This window comes from Peromyscus eremicus, chromosome 17 (assembly GCF_949786415.1).
Source record: "Peromyscus eremicus chromosome 17, PerEre_H2_v1, whole genome shotgun sequence".
Lineage (NCBI taxonomy): Eukaryota > Metazoa > Chordata > Mammalia > Rodentia > Cricetidae > Peromyscus > Peromyscus eremicus.
In genome coordinates, this window is record NC_081433.1 from 52285800 (window position 1) to 52298361 (window position 12562).

The 12562-nt window shown below is 37.6% G+C and overlaps 1 protein-coding gene across 1 annotated transcript in view; it reads right to left on the reverse strand.

Moving 5' to 3' along the window:
* Positions 1-12562, reverse strand: part of Tll1 (tolloid like 1) — a 183561-nt gene that overhangs the window by 80887 nt on the left and 90112 nt on the right. Inside the window, exons 4-5 of the mRNA XM_059244372.1 lie at positions 11076-11228; positions 10354-10471 (exon numbers count right to left, since the gene is read on the reverse strand). Of these exons, the coding sequence (XP_059100355.1) occupies positions 10354-10471; positions 11076-11228 (271 nt within the window). The remainder of the gene's footprint in view (positions 1-10353; positions 10472-11075; positions 11229-12562) is intronic.

Sequence of the window (12562 nt, forward strand, 5' to 3'; positions counted from 1 at the left end):
TCAAAATATAAATTAAACTTCTTACTAAAGGAATTATTCTGAAACAGAGAAAATGCTTTTTTAAAAGTTAATTAAGGGGTTGGGGACATAGCTCATGGGTCAAGTGCATGCCACTGTAGATGTAAGGAACAGAGATCAGATTCTTAGAACCCACGGAAATGTCATGGGCCTAGAAACCAGTGTAATCCTAGCCTCTGACAGCAAACACCAGGAAATCACCAGAACAAGCTAGACAGAGATACAGATTATCCAATGGGCCACTCTGTGTTTCAGTTGAGAGACCATGACTCAATAATACAGTGGAAGAATCATTAAGGACAGTTCCCAACATCAACCCAGACATCTGTATGCACACACACACACACACACAAACTAAAGTAGATACAAATGTTAAATGGGGGGGGGGGCAGACAGGATGGATGAAAAGATCAAGATTTCCTCCAGTCCTGAATGTATGTGGTTGATTCCTAAGACCCACATGATAGAGAGAAAGAGGGCCCACTCTGGGATGTTGTTCACTGATCTCCAACTATGTGCCATGACATACACACCTACACAGATTAACACACACATGCACAAATAAAGGTGATATTACAAAAGTTAAGTATAGGTGAATTCCCTACAGTTAGTAGTTAACTGGAGGAGGAGGCTCAATCTCAATGTCTCCCCAAGATTCATAAATCTAAATGTAATCCCTAATGAGCTTTTGTTTAAAGTGTGGCTTTGAAAAAAATGGACATGAGTGCAGAGTACTTACTAGTTAGATTAAAGCCCTTAAGAAGAAAGCTCTAGCCACCTTCCACCTTTCTACCATATAAGGACACAGCATAAGCACCTTCATTTAACATCCAAAGAGTATTTTCACATCTCGATGTCTCCCCAAGATTCATAAGTCTAAATGCAATCCCTAATGAGCTTTTGTTTAAAGTGTGGCTTTGAAAAAAAAGTAGACAGGAGTGCAGAGTCCTTATTGGTTAGATTAAAGCCCTTAAGAAGAAAGCTCTAGCTACCTTCCACCTTTCTACCATCCATGTAAGGACACAGCATAAGCACCTTCATTTAACATCCAAAAAATATTCTCACAAATCCAGAAAGCTCACAGTGTATAAGCTACCTAGACCATGGTGCTCAGTAACATAGCACTGTGTGGACTGTGACAACTTATGAAGGAGAATCACGAACTGACAGCGGTTGCAAATGTTATTAGACTTTTATGACCTCTGTCTATGGATCGGTTTTTAATATTAGAATGCAATATTTTGTACAACTACTCAAGGAGTGCCCTTGATGGTCAGAGAGAATGTCAGACACTCGAGAACAACTTAGTGCACAGTTTCTTCAACTTATTAATGCTTTTACATACTTGATGTTTTTCATCCAGAATAAGGATCCATTTATCCATTTACACATGCTATGCATGCACATGTGTGTGTGTGTATGTGACAGACAATCTTGCATACATTTACAAGAGCAAGCACACACAAGATATCTGTTTTAAAGTAAGTTTTAAACAGTATTATTGTAGTCATAAGTGCAAATAAATTTCATCTGAACCATTAATAATTACAGTTTACATCCAAATAGTTTCTTGGACTATCCTCTACAGTAGACAATAGCAAATAGTTGTTCTTGAAGTTGGGAATCACAGGGCACTAGACACTGTCAAAGGCCTTTTTGGTTTATTAAGTTTTCAATACAATAAATTAATTACTCAAATGATGTGAAAGGATTTTATTCTTTCAATTTCACTCTTTTCAGTTGGACAGTCTTGTTAATTTTCTACAAATATAAATCTTTATGTAGTCCCTCATCCTCTTATTCTTTCCTACTTAATTACGTGAACTTCAAATGTCTCTACATTTTTAGTGCGTGCTAAGCCAATTTGAGATGTTAATTTATACTCATTATTTGTCAGTGCTATATCAACTAATTAAGGTTAATACATCAAGAACAGAAGCCTTGGATAACTGGTAGGGGGAACAGTGATATTAATGATTTATCTCCTTTACCCCATGTATGTTTTATAAATAATACATGCAATCCACACACAGATGCTTACTACATACTAAAAAGTAACTGCTCAAGTACTCAAAATTTACTTCATTTAGAAAATGATTGTTTTTTTCAAACTTTGGAGATTTAAACTAAAATATTTGCTGTTTTAAAGCAACTGTAAGAAGACAGAAATATCTGATGATTATATAGCAATTAAGCTACCCATGTTGAGTCATTCTTGCTGGTTATATCCAGAGAACACAGCACTCTGCAAAAGGAATTCTGAGGGACAGAAAGGCTGTCTATTTATTTAATCCTAAAACACCCTTTTTGGCATAATTGAACCCAGAGCAATTTCCCATAATAAGATGGGTTTCATAGTGGAAAGGAAAAACAGATTTCATAGTGCCTATTTCATAGTGCTATTATTTTCAATGGCCCTGGGAAATAAGAAAAATGTGGTACTTTGATCCTTGACTAACTAAAGCTCTTAGGAACAGGAGAATTCTAGACATTAAAGTTCATTAAATACATGCTTATACAAGTATAAGGCATGTGATGACAAGGTAACATGAAATTCAAAAATGCACGACTTAATCAACACACTGTCTTAGTCTCCAGTGAAATCAAGTTTGATGCTATTTTCTTCTATTTGGTTCTTCTCGTTTCATGTCTAATTCATTTGTCGTTTCTTACATCAAAGGTTAACCTGCCCTCTCAGAAAAAAAACAATTTCCACATATAAAAGAGTTTCATTTCACCTTAAATTATACAAAGTAACCAAAATCTCCTGTGCCTGGCTTTCGTTTAAGGTTTACATACCAAAATACCATAAAAGTTTTCTTTCTGTCGATCCATAACCTAGGGTTCCTTTTACCTTTTTGTGATTCCTTTTAAATTACTTCCAATTATTTCATTTAATCACTATATGATCTTCACTAAACTGACTCAATTTTTTAGTTAGTTTCTATTTTTAGAAAGTCCTAGACCACAAAATTTCAAGTGCCCCATTAAAATGTTAAATACAAGAGGTAGGGAGACTCCACTCATTTTATTCACTTACTTAGCACAAACATCCCAAGCAAGGTGCTTACAGAAGACAGTATATATTGCAGAGCTCTCTGAAATATCCACCCATCTTCCTCAGCTTCTCTACATCAATGAATAGTAAATATCTCACTGAGTATCTCCCCAGTTTAGTTCTTAATCAGTGGAAGAATAAATAAATAAACCACCTCTCCACACACTGGTTAACTCATCCTGGTGAAAACTGATGGCAATTTTAATCTTCTTTGGCTTTCTCAGTTCAAGGACCAACAGTAATCCCGAAGCCTCCCTTTCTTTCTAGTTGTCAATCCTCTTGGCTATACCTTTAAGCTAAGCCCAGAATCCATCCACCTCTCGTGGACTGCAATGCCAGTGCCCTTTTCTAATCTATCATTTCTTATGTGGCGTGTTGGGTTGTCCAGTAATTACTCTCCTGTTCTTTCTTACCTCACTTTCACCATGTTTCATTAACATCATGATAGTTTTTATATGTCAAGTCCGATTATGCCATTATTCAGCAACTCTGTGGTAAATTGTGTCCATGCTCAAAAATACTCATTCCCCATCTCTGGCTGATAATTACAAGTCCCTATTCCACTAATTCTGGGTTTCATTACATGGCTTACTCTGGACAATATCACAGAAGCCCAAACTGTCATTTCTGGAGAAGACAGTTAAGAGCCAACACGTGGCTGACCATGTGGTTACCATTTGGTCTGCCATAAGAAGAACTATGACCAGAGCGAGGCACTTCCATGAGACTCCACATAGGACTTAGACGGCCATATGTTAGTAAACAGCATTTGTTGCTCTAAGCAACCGAGCTAGAGGGGCCATTTGTTTTGATGCCTTCTAAATGATCTTCATACCCATAATCTTCCCACATATAGCTCATCTCTCACCACTGTCCATATTATCACTTCACTATATCCATACCCTGTGCTCTGCCTTGGACTGGAGTTAACTCATTCCTCCTTGTCTTTTCCTATCTATCCCGTCAGAAATTCAAACCTTCAAGAGAATCTCTCTTCTCTACTTTCTTCAAGTCTTTGCACAAATTTGACCTTCAATCTTCCCCATTTACCTTTCCTCTAAGAATTTATCGTGGGTTTTTTTTTCAGTTATTTTTTTTTCCTTTTATGCCTTTTCTAGAATCTGAGCATTTTAGGAGACCGGACTTCCACCAGCTCTAGCTCACAGAACAGAGTCTCAGATGTGGCAGAGCCTCCACAAATATTTCATGGGAAATGAGGTTACCTAAGTCAGGAAGGGGAGATGAGACTCCCGTGGTGACAGCAGGTAGAGTAGTGGTTAACAGGACTCTTTCTGAGGTTCACTCATCAACCTGGCTCTCCAGTTTTGCCTCAGTATAGTTCAAGAATTCATTTAAAACCAACTAATAGATTGTTTGTCATTAAATTAACTTGTCTCTGTTGTTTGCACACAAGAATCTGGGCGAGTACAATCTTCGAAGTGAAATTATTCTCTTGCAGAAAGAAAACACCTTCTGTTCAATACTGTAACCCAAAATATAGTATGAAAGTGGCACAGGATGGCAGAGACTCAAAATAAGCACAGGATAAACTCACTACTGTCTTAGTGCAAACAGTCAAAATTCAAATATTGAAATAAAACCTAGAAAGCAGTTAAACAAATTAACTTGGTAGTTGGTTTTTTTTAACAGCTGCTAAAGAGAATTAGGTAGACAAATATTACTGAAGAAGGTAATAGAGAAGTAGCAGAGATAAAGGACATTAGACTAAATTAATAAATTTAGTGACAAAAATTTCTCACAAAAACAAGTTAAATAATTTCCATTAAAAATACTTTACAGTTAATTGATAACTTTCTTATAATACTTACCACTATTATAACAGCCATTCATTGAAAATTGTAAGTTCTCAGATTAATTTTTTTCAAACATGAAAGGGAGATTAAATTAGTTCCTGCTGAAAATGGTTCAAAGACAATTACATTTATATATGGCACTCAGAAGTTGGATTTTCACAGGAGTAGCATATGGACTCCACAGGTTATAATAGGAATATATATATATATATATTGAAAAAGGAGGCTATGAATTTGAAAGCAAGTGGGGAAGGGTTTGGAGGGAGAAAATGGAAGGGAGAAATATAATTAAATCTCAATAAACAAAAATTTTTTAAATGTAAAATGTCTGATTTTTAGAAACACAGATGAGTTTTAATGATGTCTGGGTAATTTGCAACTCTTTATTTTGATGTAAAAGATAAATTCTCACAGTGTTTTACTGTTTAAGAAATGTATGAGGCTGAAATAATGGTGATATTATCTATACTTTCATGGTCACCTATATGTAAAACAATATGTGGGTGCCATGAGGGACACCAAGGTAAAGTGTATGCCCTAGTCCTTGACAAAGATAAATATATTACTTGAGCAAGCTGAAGTAAGGTAACTGTGACCACTGCATGTGGAGCAAAATCCCACTGTGGGCATCTAAAAATGGATGACTGCTGTGGGATGTATGGCAAATGTGTTGCTAATTAATCAATAAAACACTGATTGGCCGTTGGCTAGGCAGGAAGTATAGGCGGGGCAAAGAGGAGAATAAAGCTTGGAAGTGAAAGGCTGAGTCAGAGAGACACTGCCAGCCGCCACGATGACAAACAGCATGGGAAGATACCGGTAAGCCACGAGCCATGTGGCAAGGTATAGATTAATGGAAATGGATTAATTTGAGCTGTAGTTAGCAAGAAGCCTGCCACGGTCATACAGTTTGAAAGCAACATAAGTCTCTGTGTTTACTTGGTCGGGTCTGAGAGGCTGTGGGACTGGCAGGTGAAAGAGATTTGCCCTGACTGTGGGCCAGGCAGGAAAACTCTAGCTACAGATGACAACAAAGTCTGGGGAAAGAATAAGGCAATGGTGTTTCATCTTATTTCATTTAAAATTCATTTGCTATTTTATTTATTCAGTTTTACTTAGTTGCTAATTTTGAACTGTTAGGAATCAAACCCAGGGCCTTGCAGGGCAAGTGTTTCACAACTGAGAGACATTACTATCTCCTGATTATTTAATTGACAAATAGTAACTCTACACATCTGTGGGGACTAATGTGACATTTCCATGCATATATTAATGTTCATTTCTAGAACTAGAAACTAAGCAAAATGGAAGAATGAGCTAGTTTGAACTTGTTTGCCCAGGCTTCTCCTGTGGAATCTCTAGGAGCATCCATCTTCAACTCTCCCATTTTTCTCTTCTTTTTTTTATTTAAACTTTTTTATTTAAACAAATATTTATACCTTATATCTCGATATGTTTTCCATTCCTTCAATTTCTCTCATATGCAGCCTCCCCACATTCCTCCCCACTCAACTCTCTCCCTCCCTCCCTCTCTCTCTCTCTCTCTCTCTTTCTCTCTTTCTCTCACACACACACACACACACACACACACAGAGAGAGAGAGAGAGAGAGAGAGAGAGAGAGAGAGAGAGAGAGAGAGAGAACCAAAAGAAAATCAAAATAACAAACAAAAGATTAGTAAGACAGAAAATTCCCAAATCATCAGAGACAAAAAGTCTACAAAAATATCCTTGAGTTCATTTTGTGAGAGGGGAAGTGGACACAAGCTCCCATCCCTAACCAAGAAGCAGCTGTCTGCAATTGATATTCACTGGCAGAGAAAAAATGAGTCTCCTCCAGTGGAGTCTCACTGGGTATGTTAACTGCATCTCAGGATAGAGCCCCATGGACAGGAGCACTTGTCCATTATACCCCTTTTGAGGTCTCCACACCGTCACCATATGCTTTGTCATAGGAACGAATTGTCTTGTGCCGAGAGACATATTTTCATATTGTCTAATCTATTTTCTTCTTTTACATTCTAAACATAGCACCTACCTCAAAAGGGCATTTAAAAAAAACTATGAACAAAATCAAAAAGATGGTGAGTGGGGAAAATTGATCTGGAAGGATGAAAGTGAAATGAGAAACTTTAAAGAGAAAATAAAATGTATGTAAATATCAATGTATTACAAACAAAAGCAGAGCTACACTTTATAAAGTTGAAGAATGGGAAAGAGGAAAGATGTGTTGATCCATGTAACACAAATATTAAAAGGTCTTATTAATTTAAAAAAATCTGAAGCCAGATATTGGAGTGAAAGCTGAAAGATCAGAGAAACAGAACAAGCCACAGCCAACCTCACCTTACCAACTCCTCAGCCTCCAGAGCGAGACTTTCTGTTTCCTCATGCCTTATATACACCTTTCTGTGCCCTGCCATTTTACTTCCTTCCTAGTGCTGTGATTAAAGGCATGTGTGCTTCCCAAATACTTGGTAGCAAAGGCATGAGATCTCAAGTGCTGGGATTACAGGTATGTGCTACCATGCCTGGCTCTCTTCCCAGTGTGGCCTTGAACTCACAGAGATCCAGACGGATCTTTGCCTCCTGAGTGATAGGATTAAAGGTGTGTGCCACCACTGATCTTTCTAATTTAGTGACTGGCTCTGTCTTCTGATTCCCAGATAAGTTTATTATGGTACACAATATATTGGGGTACACAATATATCTCCACAACCCAAACACATTATGTATTTAGAAATATATGAACTGGGTTGTGATTGTTAAAAGTAGACAGTCAGAAGGAAGTACAGAGATCTGGATGTTTGAAATATGAAACAAATACAAGAACAAGAAAGCGCTTCAAAGGTAACTGAAAATTACCCTGCCAAAACTCAAGCAATTTGAAGGAAACATTACTCAATTACTGAACAATAGATAATACTTTATGGTACTATCCAAAAATATCTGGAGACAATGATGTTTAACTTTTCTTAACATCATTCAGGCCAAAATTGAAATCCATTACTTTTTAAAGTCAAATCATCTGGAAAACCATGGGAAAAGTGAAAATAATGTGATAGACTCCCTCCTATACTCACTGAAATTATGTAAGTTTCCCTTAAATAGGAAAGGGGGCATGATAGAGCGAGTATTTCCTCCAAAAGAATTAAGTAACCATTTTGACTTTTGTATATGAACACAGAGTACTTAGATAGTTAACACAGTTAGAAAAATACTTGTGTCAAGAAGAGTTTCAGGTAATAAATTCAAAATAAATGAAATAACATTAAAAAATCAACATTTTTGTTGAGAGCCTTTAACAAATATTTATTATTATTTTTTAGACCATTATATAATGAGAGAGTAAAAAAGAGTGAGGATCCAGGTGGGAGGGGACGTAGAGAGGACCTGCAAGGAATATGGGAAAGGAGAAAACTTAAGTAGAATATATTGTATGAAAAAACTCTATTTTCCATTGTAAAAAATTACATTAAAAAATAAAGAAATCTAGAGACTCTGAAGTGGTTTAACTACCCATGGCCATAATCATTGTTCTTTAGTTTAATAAAAGGACAGAAGTTTTGAAGTAAAAAAAGAGAAAAAAAGGAAAATCAACACTTTGTAATGGTGTGGATGTTCACGATGGTTGGGTTTCGTGGCCACAACATCTCTCTACTGACTGTTAGGAACATCATAAATGAGAAAGTCCAACCGTGTGTGCCTTCTGGTCAGAGGGAACCAAAAACAGACAGGACCACTACCAAGTACTGCTAGAAAACAAATCGAGCAATTTCTAGATAGAAATGGAAATTGATTCCAAACACAGGAGAAAAGTTTGAAGAATTCCAGGAGAGGACACTTTTATAGAGTTTTTTTTTTTTTTTTTATTGCTTCCTTAATCCTGTGTATATGTGGGTAGGGGGCATGCCCACAAGAGGGGGCAACGACAGAGGCTACAGGCATTGGATTCCCTAGAACTAGAGTTATAGGCATCTGCAGGTTGTGCTGATGTGTGTGCTAGGGACAAAACTTGGGTCCTCTGGAAGAGCAGTGACTTCCCTGAGCCACTGATTCATCCCTCCAATCCAAATAGAAGGACTTTGGAAGTGTTTGTCACTACTTGGAGTGCTGCTACTATTGTAGCTTGAAATATGAGATTTGGTGGGGACGTGAAGACAGACACAGCTTATGTGGCCCTTACTCTAAGTCCTCAATGTTTCTTGAAGGAAGTTGGGATTTTTCTTTTACAAGTCAGGCATAAAATGTTCTGGAATATAGCCGGGCGGTGGTGGCGCACGCCTTTAATCCCAGCACTCAGGAGGCAGAGCCAGGCGGATCTCTGTGAGTTCGAGGCCAGCCTGGGCTACCAAGTGAGTTCCAGGAAAGGCGCAAAGCTACACAGAGAAACCCTGTCTCAAAAAAAAAAAATGTTCTGGAATATAAATGAATATTCACTTATAAAGAGAAGAGTACCAGTTTTCCTATTAAAGAAGTTTAGAAAATACACTCAATTAGTTAAATAACAATTATGGCTATTGGTACTTCTGCTGTAGAAGTAACTACTAAAATATAATCTCAGTATTTACAGAACATTTTTAACTGAAAAATGTTTATATTTATTATTCATTGTGTCAAGGAGGAACTACACATGACTGGGTACACATGGAGAGATAAAGAGGTCAACTTGTAGGAGTTGATTTTCTGCTTACAGCATGTAGCTTTTGGAGACCACTTGAGCAACCAGGTCTGTTTGTACACACATTCACTCTCTGGGACATCTTGCCAACTTCCTAAAATTATTATCGATTTCAATGTAATAGTCTATAATAATTTCATATATGCATATAAATCGATCCAATTTACCTCCCACTTCCTCCCCAACTCCTACTGAATCCCCACACCTTCCTCTTTAAATGCTATGTCCTTGTTTTATTATTTCTTTTCCTAAAATAATCTTTAAGAAAGTATTTGTTATCTTGTAAGCACATTTGGGAAACACTATTGTAGGAAAAAACACCAAAGAATCTCAGAAAGTATAAAATCTTGCTCTCCTCAGCATGCTTGGAAGGCTCATGGTGGTAACGGTAAATTAAGACAGGAGAGCAGGTAGATTGGCCTAACGGTCTGAGATGCTACAGGGAGGAACTTGAGTCCCAACATAGGATCCAGCGACCAAATGACATGATGGTCAACCGTAGTAGAAACCAACTGCTTAGATTTCCCAGGGAGACTGGACATGGACAGTGCAGTTTCTGAACACAGAAGGCAGAATTCTAGAAAAACTGCTGTACCAAGAGAAATGACCTGCAAAGGGGTACACAGCCCAGTGATCATAAAATACCTTTGTCTGAATGCAAATTTTCTTATGCAAAACTCAGGCTGTCTCTTGGCCAACGCACGACGCAAACAGGAAGAAAGGGATCCTACCTATCAGCCTTCCCCTTTTAGTCTTCAAAACTGAAGTCCATTCTCTACTTACCCACAAGGCCTATAGGTGAACACAATGTAACTCTCTTCATCACTTCTCTCAGTGAAAGTCACACATGTGTGCTTTTCCCAGTGTCTCATGGCCTGCTTGAACATGGCTCGCTGGCTGCCTGGAAAAATTCATGACTTTAATAAAACAGTGTGGGCTTTCAGGGAGGCGTGTTTTGTGATGGCTCCCCCATCCTGGCTGGCAGTCAGGGCTCCAGCCAGCACTGAAGTCAACATTGCCTGGTTCACAGCACCACACATGAGTCATTGCTCAGAATCCACACTCATTTTATAATCAGAGGGTGAGACCCACTAGCTCTACAAATATGTGCAGACAGACTCTAGGGATGTGTGTGCATTCTTCCTGTCACCACAGAGACGCTGCCTTCCAAAGTAAATTTCAAACAGTATAAAATCCGGCACAATACTTTAGACCCTAAAATGAAAGACTAAAGATATTTTACTTCAAATTCAGAGATGTTACAAATTAGCAACCCAGGTTAAATGAGCCCATTTTTCCCCCCATGTTTGATAGTATACTTTCTATAGTAATACTCTATAAAAACACATGACCTATATAATAGATTTCCTTTAACACACACACACACACACACACACACACACAGACACACACACAGACACACACACACACAGACACACACAGACACACACACACACACACACACACACACACACACACACACACACACACTGGGAATGTCTTACCAGTAAAGTTTCCTCCTATGACATAAGGAATAACACCTCCAGGCCATATTCTTTCTGTTCTTGACGTAGCAGCTCTGGGAACTCGATTTTTCTCATTTTGCTCTAAGAATTTTGGAGGTGCTTTTGCTTTAGTGGTCTTATTTTGCTCCAAGCCTGTAGCGACATTTAAAACATCTGTCAAACAGAAGTCACCTGTCAGAGAATCATACTTCTCTTCAAGGATAAAAGTTCAACTATCTTATATATTATTTATTTTTTTAATTAAGAGATTTTCTATTCATTTTACATATCAATCACAGATTCCCCTGTTCTCCCTCCTCCCACCCCCAGCCTTCCCCCCCAAACCCCCCCACATTCCCACCTCCTCCAAGGCAAGGTCTCCCATGGGGAGTCAGCAGAGCCTGGTACTATAAATATGCCCAAACTGCATTAAAGGAAAATGGCAGTCATTTTATATACTTTAAAATATATAGAAATATTTAAGTATATCGTGCCCCAATATCATTTCTCAGTGCCCTATGGATGAGTCATGATGAATTTCCATATTTCAGGCAATAGGATATAGAAGTCTGGAAAGAGTATAAGGTCATGGAAAAATTGTCTTACACTGCTTATCTTATCAGCCCAGAAGCTGTTCATCACAGTTGATAAAACAGATACTGTTCCGTGAGAGAGCTCAGTTTTCAATATTACTTCTTTAAATTATTCTGGCCAAGTACTCAATCATTGAAATCCAGGTTGGTATTCCAATAGTACAAGGTAAAGCCATAAATGTTACATCATAGACATAGTTAAGAAAAATAAACTGCTGGCCATAGGCTCTCTCCATTCCTACCTTCTCTCTTCATCTCCAGCTATCAAGGGGAGCCAGCGGCTGCCACAACATAGTAACAGAGTAACAAAATGCTGCCTGTTTAAAGAAAACTCCAACTCAGGAGTCTTATTTTCCTTGTCTTTCTTGCAATTTTTCTTGCTGTGTTTGCTTTTCATGAATGTTCATGACTGTTCTTTTCATTCATCAATCAGCGTTGCTGTGATGCCCCTCACTATTAAATGCTCTATTGTGATAAATACTGAACATAGACCCAATGACCAAGTCTGGAGTATGTCTATCCCTTCAATGTCCTTAAGCAAACATACTGTCTTTGCTTATGAAGATCACTTCTGGAAAGCGTGTTCACTGATCATTGAATCATTAACCTATCAATTGAAGCAATATTAGGACATTAAACCTAAATAAAGGACTTTACAAAAAGGTTTCAGTGCTATGAATGGTAATAAGCTTAATATTATAGGCATTAACTAATTGTGAAACCAGAATAAAGTTTTTATGAAATATGTACATGCATATATAACATGTTAATATTATTTTGTTTTATTTTAGTGTTTTGGTTGTTGTTTTAAAATTTATTTATTTTCATGTATACAGATGTTTGCCTGCATGTATGTCTGTGCACTACATTTCTGCCTGATACCTGCGGAAGCCA